The 19,405-nt window shown below is 31.0% G+C and overlaps 1 protein-coding gene across 1 annotated transcript in view; it reads right to left on the bottom strand.

Moving 5' to 3' along the window:
• Positions 1–2,430: 2,430 nt before the first annotated feature.
• Positions 2,431–19,405, bottom strand: part of LOC145319165 (tyrosine-protein phosphatase 10D-like) — a 74,454-nt gene continuing 57,479 nt past the window's right edge. Inside the window, exons 26-46 of the mRNA XM_080161074.1 lie at positions 19,228–19,364; positions 17,968–18,058; positions 17,182–17,271; positions 16,858–16,965; positions 16,701–16,763; positions 16,257–16,348; positions 15,751–15,806; positions 13,204–13,322; positions 12,672–12,757; positions 11,911–11,962; positions 11,618–11,790; positions 10,737–10,779; positions 10,482–10,579; positions 7,560–7,782; positions 7,355–7,434; positions 7,081–7,159; positions 6,734–6,806; positions 6,256–6,331; positions 5,230–5,344; positions 4,629–4,736; positions 2,431–3,928 (exon numbers count right to left, since the gene is read on the bottom strand). Of these exons, the coding sequence (XP_080017200.1) occupies positions 3,818–3,928; positions 4,629–4,736; positions 5,230–5,344; positions 6,256–6,331; positions 6,734–6,806; positions 7,081–7,159; positions 7,355–7,434; positions 7,560–7,782; positions 10,482–10,579; positions 10,737–10,779; positions 11,618–11,790; positions 11,911–11,962; positions 12,672–12,757; positions 13,204–13,322; positions 15,751–15,806; positions 16,257–16,348; positions 16,701–16,763; positions 16,858–16,965; positions 17,182–17,271; positions 17,968–18,058; positions 19,228–19,364 (2,073 nt within the window). The 3' untranslated portion in view covers positions 2,431–3,817. The remainder of the gene's footprint in view (positions 3,929–4,628; positions 4,737–5,229; positions 5,345–6,255; positions 6,332–6,733; positions 6,807–7,080; positions 7,160–7,354; positions 7,435–7,559; positions 7,783–10,481; positions 10,580–10,736; positions 10,780–11,617; positions 11,791–11,910; positions 11,963–12,671; positions 12,758–13,203; positions 13,323–15,750; positions 15,807–16,256; positions 16,349–16,700; positions 16,764–16,857; positions 16,966–17,181; positions 17,272–17,967; positions 18,059–19,227; positions 19,365–19,405) is intronic.

Raw genomic sequence — 19,405 nt, 5'->3', positions numbered from 1 at the left:
GTGCTACTTAAAATTTTGGTGAAGGTTCCTTGTTAATAAAAGCCCATTATTACACTCTGCTACTATTCAACTTTCACTCAGTGACAAAGGATAACAAACAGTAAAGTTTAAAAGTAAAAGATTAATGCTTTAAACAACTTTTTTCGCTAAAAATAATAGATCAGTAAAATGACTGTATCTCATATATATTTAACAATACACTGTTCCACCCTCAGATGTAAAAACTTTATTTCACTATTATATAAAGTAAAAAATCGTGAACAAGGCTCCTTTCAGGTTGTACGATATTCATCTCCCTTCTAAAAATTAAGTTAGGATATATGTGATACAGTCATTTTACTGATCTACTATTCTTAACGTATTTTGGATAGTTTTCCGCGGATAGTAAAATTAAAGATTCCAGTTTGTTGGCTTTTTATTTTATGTGTAAAATTCTCTTCAGTTACGGTACGAAACATTATTTTAGTATGACTAAGAACCGGTTGTAATACAGCTGAAATGGATCAGATTCGGAGCTAAACAGAGCATTACTACATAAATCAGGGATTACTGGGTACGCCCCTAGACAGACAGACATGTAAAACATCTGAGCTGCTATGGCATGACCCTTTTGATCAATCATATAATCTAAAAAATGAATGAACTATAAAGTTGTAATGCAGTAAACATATAATGAATATCCATCCCTTACACTTGACTTATATGAAAGTTTTTGCAAAAACAATGTAAAAAGAGAATAATGCTTTTCATTTCTACGTCAAACTTACTACAAGAAAAATTGTAAGCATTGCCAGAATCGTGACATATATTCTGAAAACCAAGTGGCCACTAATTATGAATTGTAACTATAGTATTTGTTTTTCTCCTTGCTGGTTTTAAACTGTTTTTAACCTATTTTTGAATGGGGGGTCAAAAATATACTAGGACACCTATAGAATAAGACTGCATAGCCCAAATTTTAAATTAGTCCCCAATAAACTTTTTTGGGGGGATTTAAAAATTAATTTTTAATGTTGCTCTGGTCATTTTGACTAGAGCAAAAGGTCTTTTTTACTCGGGGTAATATTGTGGCTTTTAGAACAATTTATATAATTCACTTTATATTGATACAATAAAAAAAAACATTACTCTGTTCAATGGAAATATTTTTTTTCTAAAACAATTAATTTCATTGAAAAATCTAACATATACAATAAAACATATAATTCTGAAGTCTGAACCAATAAGAAGTCTTCTTTCATTTCAATTCTTTACAAAGTGACTTATTTCCAATGTAGTTAAATAATTTTTATTTAATTAAAATGAAAAGAATGAAAACCATACACATAAAAGATACATACTTTAAAAATATTTTAAAAAATAAGTTTGAATAATCTTATTTTATATCATATTTGTATATGTGACAAAAATAAATTTGTTGTATTGCATTAACATTTGTTGTCATCTTACAGATGAACTGAATTTAGTTTCCGAAAGTGTGCGTAGCTTCCGCGTCCTATCTCAATATTTGCTACTAGCTAAAAAAGCTTCAAACTTTTTAAAAAATTAAAATTTGAAAAATTTATTGGGGACTTAATTCAAATTTTGGCTCTGCAGTTTGATTCTACTGGTGCCATAGTATATTTTTGATATATGTTTTAAAAATAGGTTAAAAACAGTTTAAAAATTTCACAAAATTATTTTTTATGATATAGTTATCCTGTTTATCTAATTTTTGGAACAGGGATTCCAACGCGGTAAAATATTCTAAGAAAAGCATCTCTATAATCAAGTCTCAAAATTATTAAGACGGTTGGTATAAAGTAGGATACCTGCTACACTGAGGTATTGAGTAAAATGTGGTTAGAAACGTTAAACTATACATCAGATTTAAAAACTGGTTGCTCATTCCAGAGATCTTGCTTATCACATGATTCTAAAGCATTCTATAATAGTCGACAACAGTAAGTTTTTCAAGCAGTGTGTAGCAAAGTTATTCAATTTGATCTAATTTTATGAGGACGACTGAGAGAGCTAGGGTTGGCAAATGACAAATTGTGGCCTCATGAATATTTTTGTTAGTGAGAACCAGTTTTATAATTATTGTTTCTGTCCCTGGAAATGCATTTTGTACATTTATATTATACTTATATTAAATATAAATAAATATTCATTGAAATGATATGTTGGAAAAGTAATTAAACAGGAAACAAAAAGGTAATCAGCCAAAGATGAGATCTTTTTTTCTAATAAATATTCTTTTAGTCAAAGTTTAATTATTTATTCCTAGGCCCAGAAATCCAAGTCTTTTGTGAAGCCTCTGCTGCCAGTCTTATTTCTAGTTAGCCGAAAGCTGAATATTATAAGCAGCTGCCGAGTTTTGCTTTTGATTAGAGCGAATTAGTTAATTTTAGTTTGAAAATCACGGGTTCAAGGAAAAAATAAACAAAGTAAAATATATAAATTTTATTGCTAAAAGTGAATTCCACTGTATTCATATGAAAATATCAAATATTACAGTAAAAATGTCAAACAACAATATATAAAACAATTTTCTGTATTTACATAATTTCTTTAATTTAAAAATAGATTAGGCCTTTTAATCTTTTTTTATGAAAATATTTAGGCCTTTCAAACAGATCTAAAAAAGAGAAAATAAGTTTTTTTTTGTGATAAAAATGAGCATTTTTTGTATTAAAACTGTAAAAATAAAAAAGATCACAGAATTAAAAATATTCAAAACATGTTTTATGGTATATAGGCAAGGTATTATAAATTCACTGGTTAGAAAACACCATTTCAGGAGCACGATCTTGAAACCTTGTTCCTAGCAACACAAAAAAAATATTAGGTTTAATATAAGTCGCAACCGCTTTTTCGTCAAATAAGTGATTTCTGACGAAACCTTTAGTATGACAATTTACTATGTCTCAACTCTAATATGACAACTTACTATGTCTCAACTCTAGTATGACAACTTACTATGTCTCAACTCTAGTATGACAACTTACTATGTCTCAACTCTAGTATGACAACTTACTATGTCTCAACTCAAGTATGACAACTTACTATGTCTCAACTCTAATATGACAACTTACTATGTCTCAACTCTAGTATGACAACTTACTATGTCTCAACTCTAGTATGACAACTTACTATGTCTCAACTCAGGTTTATTCACAGCTCTCATGCTCCGGTCAATGGTGAATAATTCATTTCAAAATAAAAATGGGTTCATTTCATATTATATAATGTAAAAGTTTTGAGTCAAAATGAGTAATTTACACGTAGTCATATTAACGATACAAAAATATAAATAGATTCATGTAAAATTCAAGGATTTGAAAAAAAGATATTTTTTAATATGATTTAAAAATATTTCATCTTCATTTTCGTGAAGAATTTTTTACATGTATATATCTTTATGAACTAATTTTATGATTAACTAGATAAATATTTGATTTTTGATAATATTATATGGAGTATATTTTATAGTCTGTATATTTTGAGGTTTTCAAGAAAAAAAAATGCCAAATGAATAACGCTTTCTTTTATATGAATTTCATTATTTTGTTATTCAAAAATATAATGGTTTTGTGTCAATAAATATGAAATAGTTTTTTTCATGACAATTGTTCAATTAAGCAAGCCACAAGATTTCTGTAAAAGCAAAAATCCAAAGATTTTCAAATTCCATATTTATGATTTATTTGTTATGAAAACAATGAAGATGGTTGCTTTATGGATCCTTTATTACAAAGTGAAGTAGACCTTTTTTTAATGCGTTGCTTATGTCAACTTTGTCAAATATTTTTGTTCGGTCAAGGATGTAGTTGATCTACATTCCACTTTCAACAATTCCTTCATCATCTTCAAAAGCTTCATTATCGTGAAGTTGATTGTGGACTCTTTCTTCATGTTCCTTTCCTTCCAGTACAGCCAACAAACACTGAAATTATTAATTCTTAATTGTTTATTGTTTTAATTTTACCGATACTACTTCAACCTTTCTACTTCAATAATTAGTGTTAGTCAAGTTAAAATTTCTAATGATATTACAACGAGCAACTGCTTTAAAGAGTTACAATGATTAACAGTGAAGAAACGGCGGCGGAACCACAGTTCTCGCCGAAAACCGCCCTATTCCGCCGATTTTTTTTTGCCTTCTCTCTCTATATTAGACAATTTAATTCGTCTGAGACAAAATTTCATAAAAAATTCCCATATATTTCACATGACACTAGGGATTTTTTTATAGTTACATGTTTGAAATATAAGTGTCAAGGGCAATTGTAGGGAAACTTTTTTGTTGGAAAAAAAGTTTGTCTCAAATGATTCAAAATTGTCTGATTTGACGAGAAACGGCAAAAAAAATCGTTGGAAAACGGTGGTTTTTGGCAGGAGCTGCGGTTCCGCTCCGTTTCTTCACAGTTCCACACGTTACCTTTATAAAGCAACTGCCAAGCCAAATTTCAGTATTGTAACTCTTTTTAAGTTGAGTTCCTTTGACTTTTAGTTTAGGTTTCAAAAAGTGTCCGATCCGAGGAATGTCTAGTTCTACCAGCCGTTTCCTCACTGTATTATCATATTGCCCATTATTAAGTCTGCTTATTAGTTGTTAGTAGAAATTATTCTGACTATTTATCTACCTGATGTATACAGATGTATTGTTGTTCTGTTTGCACCATCCAAACTCTTTCTTTTCTCATTTCATACACAATTCCAAAAATATCCACAACATCGTACTTACGGATACGCTGAAAAATAAGATCTCATATTTAAAACGCTATTCCTTGTTATTTTTTTAGATGATCCTTTATCTGGCTTACACTGTGTCATGCAGAAGACGTCAATTTGTAGCATTGCCATTGCATGTAGACAGGCAAAACTAGGTACCATGAACATTTAGAACTTCTGGACAAAGGTCATCCAATAAAAAAGTTGCCATATAGATATTACTTTAATCAATAACTAAGGCGTTTGGCAAGAAATCTTAACAGATAATTTTTATTTTAGTGATATTGATCTGGAGTAGTAAAAAAATGGTCGGTCCTACCTTACCTGGTAATGTAAGTTAATATGAAAATGAAACAATTAATCCTAGCCCTTGTTCTTACTATATTAAGCAATTATAGTGGAGAAAGAAATGCCTATGTATAATTTTAACCTCTATTGCAGTATAAACATATTGCTGTGAAAAAATAAACAAGAGAATACATAATCACTGTTCGTGATATTTATTAATAATACCTGTAAAATTCTATCGAGAGCAATGAAAGTTCCAGATCTGCCAACACCTGCGCTACAGTGAACCACTATGGGACGCTGCTCAGGACTCACGCGGTCACGGAATGCGCGAACAAATCTATAATACAAATATTTAAGTTTGCAATTTAAACAATAGAGGTCTGTAACTGTAATATTAAAACTATTTCATCTAAATGTAAACTGTTTAAATCTTTCGCCAAGTTTACTACTATTATTTGTTATAGTTTGCTAGAAATAAAATTTCGATAGATTATTTTGACATAGTTAGTAGTTACATATGAAACCTAGAATAATTTAGCACAATAAAAGTTTTATACATGAAGGTATTGGCAATTTGATTAATAAAAAATGAAGTTATCTCGTAATCAAGCTGAGGTTTAAATTGTGTACTTCCGCCGTTTATTTTTGGGCAATATTATATATGGTGGGTCGGTTTTTGACATTTTCAAAGAACGCAGTAATAGTGTCTGACTGATTATGACGTAACAAAAAAAAATTAGCCAATGAGAGGCCGTTATTGACCAACGGTAAAGTTTATAGTGGCCTCTCATTGCCTAATTTTTTTTGTTACGTCATAATCAGTCAGACACTATTACTGTGTTCATTTTCAAAGCGGGAAATTTCAATTGATTTTTATAATTATAATACACCTTTGGATGATTTGAAATTTATTTAAAGTCAAAAAACCAGAAACTACATATATAGAATTTTATAGCTATTATTGATAAAGAAATTAAGGATAATATTTAATACCAATGATAAATTATCTTTTTTATATAAACCTATTACAATGTAACAGCTTCCTTTGATTGCTCAGGGGTTGAGATAAACGCAAGTTTTTTTCTAATCAAACATGACTTAAAAACCCTTACTCCTCTTTGTACCCTAAAAAAAGGCTTTAATCTATTTATTGACATCAATTCTAATAAGCATTTACCTCAATTAAGAGTCTAAAATAATCCCCCCCCTCAAAAAAAAAAAACTTATCCTCTATTGCTATTCATTTACCTGACTAGTGTCTGCGGGGGGTCTGGAACTCCAAAATCTGGCCAGGTTGTAAAGTGGAAATGGCGAATAGTTCGCACTACAAAATAATAAAGAATTTCTGGTTACATAATAGAAGAGGAAAAAAAACATAAAATTTAGGAAGTCTAGTGATATTTAGAGTTTAACCTATGATTAAGTATGATTTGACGAAAAACAAGATTTTAGCTACATTTATATTATTAATTAATACATTTTCAACTTTGACAAATTATTTGACTGCAACACTTCTAATTTACAAAAATAAATCATGTCAAACAAATGGCTACAGAAAGCGTCTGTAAAATCAGCATTTTTAGAGTTTACAGCGCAAATCCTGCCTAATATTGATTCCTGGCTATTGCAATTTTTTCTAGGTTTAGGTATGATGAATCTAATGAAATTTACAATAATCTGTACGCCCAGCCGTAACATGCAATATGCTAATGCTGAAATAGTTTACCTGTGTCTCCTCTCATCATTCTAAATTCATTGATGTTCCAGTCTTGAAAGTGAGACTCATTCAAAATTGTCACCTTGAATAATAGTTAAAAATGTATCTACAATTATTTTAACTCTCTCAAACAAAGAAAAAAAGTTTGGATTAAATATTTTTTAAGCCGAAGGCTCTAAACTTTTTCTTTCGGAGGGGGGAGGGGGTTAATTTTTTATGGGTCCCCAATATAAGCCTTAAATGAAAACTGGCCATGTTAATAAATAAATATATAACCGAGCAAACAAGATTTATATGAAATTGTCGTATGTACAAGAAGCAAAGCTACTTAATAATAAAATAAATTATATGTTTACCTGTATATCACCGTAATAAACAGGTTCAGTATCAAAGGGCCAGTAATGATCACACTTCTCTCTTCCCTTCTCAATACATCTAAAACAAACAATTTTATTTTAAGTTTTTAACATTAGGAAAATTCAGAGGACTATATTGATCTTATTGAACTGTATTAATACATCTACAACGTTAATAAAACGACTGCACTTATTTGTAAGCTGACTATATGATTGTAAAGGTAATAGTCAACTTTGTAATTGAAATATAAAAATTTATTCCAATTTATCAAACCTTGTCAACATTACGATAGCTCTTGAATTAGTCTCCCAACACATTCTCCAGAAGTCATCTCTTGTGGAATGAAGAGGTCCCTTTAAAAAAAATATTATTATTCTCATTAGGAAAATCAGATCCAATAATAGTTAGCCTATTTATATTCCGTGAATTTTTGCCTTTGGAAGTTAAAGACTTACCGTTAAAAATTACAAAGCTTTACCTGAGTAACAATAAATTCTCTCTTAGAATTAAACCCGGGGACAAAGTTTGCGTTGATGAAGTCGCTTCCTTCCTCGTCATCAGTGGGCTGCAGCTTAACTCGGCTGTGGTCGTATGGCAGGATGTTTGTAAACCTGTTTTTGGGCCGGTTGACCGGTAAATCCGCAGCTGTACACGCCTGGTCTCGACCGACATGCTTAAATTCTTCATATTCTTCACTAAATCTAAAATAAAAATGTTATTAAAGGGTATGAGAAGCTAATATGGATCTTGTAGCATCTAATTAAAGCTTTGGCATAATACAATAACATTGACCAATTACATTTTTGTAAACCTATATGTTTTTTTATAAAAAAAATTGACAGATACGCTTTTTAGTACCAATATTCATTTAAAAATATGGTTGCTTATGTAACAAAAAATTTTCTTGATTTACAATGAAAATTAAAAATCTAGGTTATAGAAACTGTACAGCAATATAACGGCTATTTGTTAGGGCAATCTCTATTCAGTTTCCTTAATTAGATATATCATAGAGTGATCAACACAGTTTAATTAAACATGTTATTTTTATTTGATAAGTCCAATACACAGTGTTTCATGTCAAGAACAATCTTCAGTTGGATAAATAAAAATACATGATGCTTTAATGAGCATAAATTCTATAGATTTTGAATATTTTTACTTTGGTTATAGACTTATGGTAATAATAGACTTTTTAGTAGCAAGGCTACTCTATAATATGAAATGTCCGTCTTTATGTAATATGTATGTCTTTATGTCTGAAACGTTTTGGCGGAACATGATTTACTCGGCTACTATTCAAGATAGACAGCTGAAATTTTTAGTGAAGATTCCTTTGACATATGCCCATCTAATTTATACATTTTTTGTCCATCTGTCTGTTACTTCAGGTGCTAGATCGATTCCTAGATTTTCAAGTTGTGTGATTTTCTCAAATTCCTATTCAAGATGAAAGGCGTTTCAGAGATTAATTTATTTTACATTTAAAACATTTTCACTGAGTTTCATTAAGATTTGTCAATTTATTGCGATGCTAGATCAATTCATAGATTTTTAAGTTTTCGTGATTCAAAGGTTGCGTAATATTAAAGACTTTGGGATTTCCCCATTTCATTAAGTTTAATGATTATTGTATGAAACTGCTTTATAGTAAATTTTTCCCGATATCCATTTATAATTTTTGAGCTTCTCTACTTATGGATGTTATCATACTTGTTTAAAATATAATTTTCTTGCTTTGGGGAACAAAAATATAAAATGTTCCTTTTGCTATTAAACACAATAGTAACGGCTACACTTTCAAGTCTCTTTCAAACAGTTTTAATATATATTTCGTTTCGTGTATTTTTATGTTAATTTTATATGCTAAAAAAATCATGGTATATAGAGTATCATCTGAGACGGGTTTTTGAGACAAAAATGGAGAATAAAAATTTTTTTGAGCTCCAGGGGGGCTAGGGGTTGGTGGCAGGGGGGTAACTTCTAAACTAAAAGTAAGTTTATAAGCATAAAAGCTCAAGTTTAAGAAATCATCTCTATTGATCTAATGGTTTCTAAGAAAATTAAGGTTAGATTCATTTTTAGGGTTTTTTTGAGCCCTGGAGGGCTAGGGGTTGGCAACAGGGGGATGACATCTAAACTAAAAGATAGTTTATTAGCATTATAGCTTAAGTTTAAGCAATCATCTCTATTGATCAAATGGTTTCTGAGAAAATTAAGATTAGGTTAATTTTTAGGTTTTTTTGAGCCCCGGGGAGCCAGGGGTTGGCTGCAGGGGGATGACTTCTAAACTAAAAGTTAGTTTATAACCATAAAAGCTTTTTAGGGTTTTTCTGAGCCCTAGAGGGCTAGGGGTTGGCGGCAAGGGGGGTGACTTCTAAATTAAAAGTTAGTTTATAAGCATAAAAGCTTAAATTTAAGAAATCATCTCTATTGGTCAAATGGTTTCTGAGAAAATTAAGGTTAGGTTCATTTTTAGGGGGTTTTAAGCCCCGAGGGGCTATGGGTTGGCGGCCGGGGGATGACTTCTAAACTTTAAGTTAGTTTATAACCATAAAAGCTTAAGTTTAAGAAATCATCTCTATTGGTAGAATGGTTTCTGAGAAAATAAAGGTTAGGTTAATTTTTAGGTTTTTTTTGAGCCCCGGGGAGCCAGGGGTTGGCTGCAGGGGGATGACTTCTAAACTAAAAGTTAGTTTATAACCATAAAAGCTTAAGTTTAAAAAATCATCCCTATTGGTTAAGGTTAGGTTCATTTTTAGGGGGGTTTTGAGCCCCGGGGGGCTAGGGGGTAAGGTAATCCAAAAAATGATTAAATATACGTGAAGTACTACCCAAAAATAAACTTTTATTCCAAGTAACCTATAGTCTCACATCAATACCTAGCCTAATAATCACGGATTACGCGAAAGTGGCAAAACTTCCCCCCCCCCTTATTTTATTGACTATCTATAATACAAAGTAGAACGATGTCTGTCTGTACGTCTGTCTGTCTGTCCGTTAGAAGCTTAAGATCTCAGTAACCGCTAAACCGATTGGGCTCTACTTTTCAGGGATTATACCTACTGGTCCTGTGATGGTTTTAAGCTATTTTCCTGGGGGGTAGGACACCCCCAACCCCCCCAAAAAACTAAAGAAACCCCCCCCCCCCCAATTTTTTTTTTTTTTTGTAGGAGATATCCTTGGCCCTTTTTTTTGCCGGAGATTTCCTTGGTCCTTCTTATTTTTTTTTTTTACGAATTTCACCTTAACTTTTTTTTATCATCTCTTGGGGCAAAGCCCCTAGAGGCTAGGGGCGAAGCCGCTAGTATACTAAACAGTAATAATGGCTGAAATAATTCTGAAAGCATTAAACTATCAAACTCCATGTTAATATACATTTATCTATCTATTATTTTACCTAAAATCGCTATCAGCCGACATAATTCTGTAATGTTCAGCAAAATCTTTGAGTTTAACTGGTCTTGACGTCTCAATTACAGAGTCAGGTAAACTTTCCTACAAACAAGAAACCAAATAATCATTTTGGAATGAAAATGAAATATTAAAATTTGAAAATAAAAATAAAATTACTATTAATAAGATACTTAATAGGAAAATTAAACCCACACATCAAAAATAGCCATTAGCTATTAAAAATGTTCTATTTACTTACCAAATCAGCAGGAGGGCCTCTGTTTTGACTTGAAGTAGCTTTTCTAAAAAAAAAAGAATCTTAAAAAATCAAAAAATTTAAAAAATAAATATTAATTATAAAAATTTTCTTTTTTATTCACTAGGTGCTCACTGTAGTGGGGCCAGATGAAAAAAGTTTATTTTAATGTTAAGCAAAAATGACATTGCAATTTTATCAGTAAGAATGTCTTATAACGCCCTTTTCTAATTTTAAAATCCAACTAAATCTAATTTTTGAAAAATGTAAAAATAAAAATTTCAAGTTCAAATTTCATCCCCTAAAGGCTTACACTCATCCATGATAAAAAAAAAACAAATATACATATTTTTAAATTCTTTACAACTTTGCTTTTATGAAGTTTTTCATAAAACCACTGTATATATTATTTATTTAAGGCTGAATTTCCGTGACCTTAGCAAAGCAACTGATAAAAATGACCATTGATGAACTCCCTTCAGGAGTGATTTTATGAAGAACTTATAAAAGCAAACGTGTTAAAAATTTTAAATTAATAATCTTTGTTTTTCTTGTTATGATTGTTCGGTAACTCCAAGGGGATGAAAATTGAACTTAAAATTTTCAATCTAATTTTCTCAAAAATTAGATTTCATTGGATTTTCTGGTTGACAGATATAAAATCTACGCATCTTGTATGGCTAGATACTTATATCGAAAGTGCCAAACATTTTACCATATAATATTTATTTATTAAAAATCAAAATGTGTGCTTCCTTCAAGAACTCTTAAGGTATATGGATTGCCCCTCTAACATTTATATTTCATTATAAGAAATCAATATGAGAATATATAAGATTATTGGTTGGTCTACTTTACTTGATATAAATTGAAATTGTGCATACCTGAATGCTGTACAGTGAAGCTTTCGCAGGACAAAGAAAGCAATGAGAATAAGAACAAGTGGCACTAGAGGAACAGTTATTCCCACAAGGATGGCAGTATTGTCAGGATCTGTAGAGATTCCCTGGCTCCATCCAGTCTCACTATACTTACTAGTCTCTGTATAGGCTCGAATCTGTTTAAATAAAAACAATTAGGGTCAACACTTGAAAAGCTCTAAATCAAAAAAAAAATTGGAATATTGATAGAAAAATTTCTTGATTTACATTTTCCAAAATTGTATAGAGTATATTACCTTGAAAAAGTAATTAGTGCCTGGCTTCAAAGGTCCATTACAATAACCATGTCTAGAAAAAAATATATATATAAGAGAATATGCTTTTTTTCATTTTATTGGACCGTAGAAAATTTTTTGAAAATCAATTGATTAAGACCAAATTACAATAACACGATTTAAACAACATAACTTTAAATGCAGATAGCTCCCAAACGGCTTGTAGCGGAGTTTCGGTACGCACATTTCAAATAAGATTCTCTTAGTGTGCGAACAGAGACATAATGCCATGACTTATTTTATTATGATATAAAACTCCTCCCGTCCATGAAGAAAATGAGATATATGTAGATGAATAATTTCTTACAGGGGCAAGTGGGTTAAATTAGCCAACACTAATAATTTAATAACTAGGACACTGTATGTATATTAATAATCTTTATTTTTAAAATTATATGTCATTGATGGAATCGGATATATTAATTGAAGAATTTATTTTTACCAAGATTATAATTTAACTCTCAAATTTCATACCAGTAATACTTTTCATTTTTCACCTTTGTATCACCTCTCACGAGATTGTTTAGTCCTTTGACACTGTACATAATTATTATCTGATTGATCTGTCCTTAATTTTTATTCATATTCAATTTAATTGTTTGTATATGAATATTTAATACCTGTACTATAATACTGTTATTATTATCATTTGTTATGTATGTCATAAATAAATATCTAACCTTTTTTTTTAAATTGGCCAATTCTTAAAGAAAACATTCTACCTTGCACTACAATCGTCCCTTCCGACGACAAAATCTGTGTAACCTTCCATGTCAGTTCCATTGAATGGGTTGTAGGGTTCAATAACCTAAATAGAAATAAATAAATGTTCTAATAATGCCTATGGGTTAGCTTCTATACTATACATTAATATAGCCAGCGCCTTCGGCACCTCGGGGCTAAAAAACTGTTTTTAATCTTATAATTGTACATTCTATATTCGTAGAAAGCTGAATATAATACGATGCTAGACATAGTTTTTTCGTATGGATGAGAACCGGTTCCTATCCACCGGATTCGAATGAATACGAGAAATATTTTTACAGCTAATAACCAAAATAATGGCATATATGTATATATAATGTATATTAAATTCTAAAGCTACATCCTGTATTTCCCCTTGATTTCATAAATAAAAATCTACTTCATGATTTTCGACCTATGAATAACAAATATAAATCTGCTCATCTAATATTTCCTATTACATATGAATTCATTATTAATCTATTTGTTAATCTATGATGACTATATTACCTGGTAAGCACGCCACACAGAATCTAACTGAACTTTACTCCAATTAGGAAGAAAGTCAATATTCTCTGTTGAATCTTTAATATTCTCTGTTACTATTATTGTATACCCAAGAACTTTACCTAAATGAAAAAATAAACGAGTTTTTTCCTGACATTGCACACTGGTCTGGGGGAGTCAACAATCAAATTTTTTTTACCCATCAATTTAGGCAAAAGTTGACCTGTTGAAAAAATGTTTTTTTTTGGTATAATATGGCTCTAAAATTGAAGTCGCCTAAAATCTAAGGAGGTGTTTTTTCACCATCAAATTGGCTATACTGGTTTCAAATTCGATAAAATCAAATGCCTACATGCTGAAAATTATCCAACTAAAATAAGTCCAAAATGAGTAAAAAATTAATTATAACACAAAAAAATGTGCTGATCTTGGCTCTATTTTATTAATAGGATAAGTTTAAAATAAATTTCTTTACTGGTTTCTGTCGAGTTCACATACATGCATTAATAAGTATTTATTAACCTTTTTATATCTAACCATACATAAAATTTTAGCTTCCAAAATTTTCCAAACTGGACACAGTGCCTTCGAAGGTGCTTTGACTTTAAAGTCAGAACCTATATTGGGACATAGTGCATTTCATTACCCTAGGTTAGGTAACTTCATTTCACTTTTCAATGAAATCTAAAATGCAGCGGTTTTTGAGAAAATTTGATTTAAAAATTTCAGGTTCAATTTTTACCCACTAGAAGTTACCGCATAATAATGACAAGAAAAGCAAAGATTATTTATTTAAAATTTTGAACAACTTTGCTTTGCAAGTCAGTCATAAAACCTCTCTATATATGATTTATTTAAGGCTGAATTTCCGTGACCTTAGCAAAGCAATTGATAAAAATGGCCATTAATTAACTCACTTCAGGAGTGGTTTTATGAAGAACTTTATAAAAGCAAAGTTGTTCAAAATTTTGAATAAATAATCTTTGCTTTTCTTGTCATGATTATGCGGTAACTCCTAGTGGGTGAAAATTGAACTTGAAATTTTCAAATTTAATTTTCTCAAAAACCGCTGCATTTTAGATTTTATTGAAAAGTGAAATGAAGTTACCTAACCTAGGGTAATGAAATGCACTATGTCCCAATTTAGGTTCTGATACTAAAGTCAAAGCACCTTCGAAGGCACTGTGTGGACTTTATCTCAAAAATTAAAAGATTGATTAAATTTTATCGAATTTGTATTATATAATTAATTTGTTGGGTAAGATCTAGATCCGCTGAGTAATATCTGATAAAAAAAATAAATAGATAAATGTTTATTCAAATGTACTATATATTGTTATGATAAAGTAGGGCCTAGTCTTTATAAAATAAATATTTTGCTTAAATGATTCACATTGTATACAACAAAATTTACCAAACCTCGACAAATAGATTAAAAGATTTCGTGATTTTTTTATGAAACTGGCTTTTTCAGACTCTAAAGGTCATATATTTTCTTTTCAAAAATGGACTCCCTGAACCTAAACCCCCATTTTGCTGTATTGGGCATCAAAATCGGCCAACAAACGGCTGAAAACGAATTGTTGATCAAAAAACGTGATTTGAGACTAGTGTGCATTATATCAAAAGGGTAGGCAGTCAAAAAGCGTTTCCCTGCTGGGACACGGGGGGTAAGAGGTAATAGTTATCTAACACATTGTATTATAAACAGCTTTCTGCGGATATAAAAATGTATTCTAAGATTAAAACTAGTTTTTATAGCCCCGAGATGCAGAAGGTACAGGCTTTAAAAAAACTGTTTTTAATCTTATGATAGTTTATTTTTTTATTCGTAGGAAAGTAAGTATAATACGATGCTATACATAATTTTTCAGATATTATTCGAGAAAAAGAGTGGCCCAAAGGAAAATTTGTCAGTGAATAAAATAGTTATTTTTTGCATCACATTATAAATAGATAGGGTGCTAGACATATTTTTTTTGTATGGATGAGAATCAGTTCTAATCCACCTGTTAATAATCGGTTATGAATGAATATGAAAAATATAATTCTAAAATTTTCCTATTAATTCTGCATAATCATGAAAAAAAAAAGCAAAGATTATTTATTTAAAATTTTGAACAACTTTGCTTTTATGAAGTTTTTCATAAACCCTCTTTGAATATGATTTATTTAAGGCTTAATTTCCGTGACCTTAGCAAAGCAATTGATAAACATGACCTTTCAGGAGTGGTTTTATGAAGAACTTTATAAAAGCAAACTTGTTCAAAATTTTAAAGAAATAATCTTTGCTTTTCTTGTCATGATTATGCGGTAACTCCTAGGGGATGAAAACTGAACTTTAAATTTTCAAATCTAATTTTCTCAAAAAGGCCTAATTTCCACTGAATTTATGATCATTGGGACATTTTAGAAACAGTTGGCCTTAAGTTTTGGAATTTTTTTTTCTCTTACTGTCGCTTCGAGTGAACTGTTTTCAATTTATTAGACGCACACAAAATCTAAAACTGACTTTTGTCTGTTTGGTTCTCTAATTCAAATATTTCTTACCATTTTCATCACTAAAGTAGTTCTTTCTAAATCTGATAGTAATGGTATGCATTGTCCTAAAATAAAATGTTTGTATGTTATTACCAGACAAAGATTTTATTTGATTCAAAAAATTGATCCTTATAATAAAGTAACAGGATGGGTTTTTTTTGTCTGTGTGTCTGTTTGTCTGTGTGTTTTTTGTATCGAAGAATCTCGCTAACTGCTGAACCTATATGGTTTTCCTTTACAGAGTAGCTTCTCATAGGTCCTAGGAAGGTTTATAGGTATTTTGGGGTAGGGTACCACCACCCTACCAAGAGAAATAAAAAAAAAATATTTTTAACGATTTTGGTACTAGCGAAGAAATTTTTTTTTATTTAAATTAAATAGCTGATTTTAACATAGATTGACAAAACAATTTTACGTGTCCCTAGAGGTCTCTAGGGGCGTAGCCGCTAGTTATATATAAACTGGTATCTAGGAAAGTTGGAACGAAGTTCAACACAATTGTGACAAGTAGTTACCTAGATACTTCATTTGGAGCAGCAGATCTAGCTGGTGGAGGAGGCAAAATTGGCATCTTCTGTTCACGACGTAACCATTGACCATTTCCAACCTTTTAAAGTTCAATGTACAAAATATAATACAAGGGAACGGGGGCATATCTTACAATTTTTTACCAGAATCTGGATCTGTGAATTAGCAATTTAATCTGAAGGTTATATTGTATTGGTAAACTCATGGAAAAACTGGTTTTGTATGTAACCAAATGGAAGTATGTATGAATAGTAGAAATTAAGAAATGGCATTGGAAAAAATGTGACAAGAATTGTTTGCCAGAATTCTGGTCCCTTGTGCCTGGTAAGAACAGATTGGCGTATATGATTATAAACTTGAGGTAGGTATAAATCCTATGTCATTAAGGACAATAACTATGAGAAAAAATGTATTCACACAAAAATTATTACCTTAGTTCTGGCATGTATCTGGAAGGTATATTTTCTGCCAGGAATTAATCCTGTTATAGTTCCCTAAAAAAATAACAGTTTAATTATCATTTTATAAAATTTCTAAATTGTATCAAAAAGTTTTCTAAATTTAACAACAAATGAGTTTAGAGGTAACCTGTGTTTCTCCTGCATCAAACTGTCTCTCCTCCTCTGCTATAAATGGTTTTCCAGGTTCTGGTTTGGGTCCCCATTGTATGAAATAACCAGTAATTACACCATTAGCCTAAATAAAAATATTTTAGGTCCCACAAATTATACAAATTATATAAAAGATGATAATTGTTTAGGTCCCTAAATAAATTGTTACAAGTCAAATAAGCATAAAAAAAGTTTACTTTTTAAAAAGAAAAATCTTTGGGAAAACCAACATTAATTTTATTTTATTTTCCCTAGTTTCGCAACAAATGTTAAACTAGAAATTTGATAAAAAATATTTGACCTGTCTCGGTGGAAGTTGCCAGGTGAATGTGATCTGGTTTGGCTTGACGTCTTTAGGTTCAAATCCGGTCAAACTACCAGGTGCACTTTCCTGAAGTTTTTTAATCAAATAAAATTTAAACATATACTCACAAATTTGATTAACTAACAAGGAATGACAGGGGCATAACTAAAAATAATTTATTTTTTTCAATTAAAGGGAATGGACGGGTGTGACAGTTTTTGAAACCAAACTAAAAGTCAAAGGAACTCAACGTAAACTAAGTTATAGCAATGAAATTTTACACAGCAGTCGCTTTACAGAGGAACAATGTGGAAATGTGAAGAAACGGCGGTGGAAGCACAGTTAATGCCGAAAGTCGTCGTCTCTCGCCAAAACTCACAATGCATCTCTTCAAAGCAACTGGCATGCAAAATTTCAGCACTGTATAACTCTTTCAACTCTTTAAAGGGCAGCAATTTAGAATATACAAAATTATGAATCCCAAAAACAAATATTAAAACCAATTTTTTTACGGAGGCGCTGGTACCTTGTTCCAGATCACGTGTGATTCCTAAGGAAACTTTAATAATGCCGTCAAACTACGCTGGCATTTATAAGGTCCGTCACTGGAATGGTCCCTAACAACACCTCTTCTTCCCCTTGACAGATTTTATTAACATCACGAAAATTAAAATTTATTCGCCCAAAATTCAAAAATATTTCATAGCGAAATTATTTGTTTTCCTTTATTCGTCCCGTATACAAATTAATACAATTAAAACAAGGTATAAAATTTAAGGTTACCTCTGTAGTGTAATTGGCACTGAAAGTTGTTGATTGTCTACGCAAATTTTGTTCATCACCAGATATTGTTACCACAGTGAAAGTATAATTCCTAGAAATAGTAATCATGGATATTTCTTAAATACAGGAAAATTTTTAAATTCAAATATTGTTATTAACTATTATTTTAACTATTATATGTTTAGGTGTTTTCGTTAAAAATTACACAACACTAAGGTATCCAAATAAATTTGACATAATTCTCTTAGGCATTTTTTTTTAATTTTGAAATTTTTTTCCTTAAATACTGTATGTCTATTCATAAGGACATTATTTAAGATGATTCAGCAAGTTTAGGACCTAAGCTCAATAAACCTATATTTGATATATGATACACAAACTTTAGAAAAAATGCACTTTACACCTGAGAGCCACCCACCTAGCCCGCCTTGCTAAATCATCTTAGATAATGGAGGGTGTCCCATTGAGTAGTGGTTAGCGCACTACGCTGTGGTTGGGAAAATCCGAGTTCAAGTCCCCTCATAGATATTGCACTTGGATGACAAATGCTGTTGCAATTTGTCAGAATATAACCACACAACCTTCCCTGAGATGCCCTTAGGTTGTAAGGAGGGAGATTTGTAGGAAGTTAGGATCCTACCTATCAAGCAACTGTAATCGTGCTTTCCCTCGTCCATGCTCCTCATTCATATGAGAGTACCATTAATTAGGGTGGCTTAATATGGAACACCTGCCAAAACTCTAGGCCAGGGTGATGTAATAATTGAGTAGCTTCCACGAGAATTGCGGGTCAGCTTGTAATGTAACATAGAATAAACTCAGCTGTGCGCGAAGCTTACCAATCTATAATTGGCCAAAGGATTCTCACCTCCTATCTCCTCGTGCATTTGAATCCTAACTTCAGAGAATCAAGGCTACATGCATACATCTTAAATAATGTCCTTGTGTATAGACACAATGTATTCCTTGGAAAAAACCTAATAAAAAACCATTAAAGGTAAGTTTCTACATCAAAATAGACCAAAAAAGGCCTAAAAACCCCATTTTCTTTTTCTTACCTAACCTAAAAATAAAAAAAAAATTATTTTTTTGCCATTTAGATGTAGTACCTATAGGACTAGGCTTATGTACCAAGTTTCAAGTGTCTAGCTCAGTTTGTTCACAGCTTAAGTTTAAATGTCATTACGCCCCCCCCCCCCCCCCCTCTTAATAACTAATTCATCTATCTATCTAATCTATTTCCCTTTCATCAAATGTTACCTATGAGGTCTAAGGCCACCAATTGTGATAGAATTTGTAGATGTATAGTTTTGTATAAGCCTGTCTTGATCATCTTGATATAAAACTTCAAATGAATCAAAATCTCCGTGAGGTTGGTCCCAAATTAAAGAGATTTCCTAGAAATAAAAAAAAATCGAATTATCAAATTTAGGCAAAA

This window comes from Acartia tonsa, chromosome 5 (assembly GCF_053477335.1).
Source record: "Acartia tonsa isolate MP-2025a chromosome 5, ASM5347733v1, whole genome shotgun sequence".
NCBI lineage: Eukaryota > Metazoa > Arthropoda > Copepoda > Calanoida > Acartiidae > Acartia > Acartia tonsa.
Note: the sequence above shows the minus strand (reverse complement) of the source record. Positions and strands in the feature narration are given on the sequence as shown.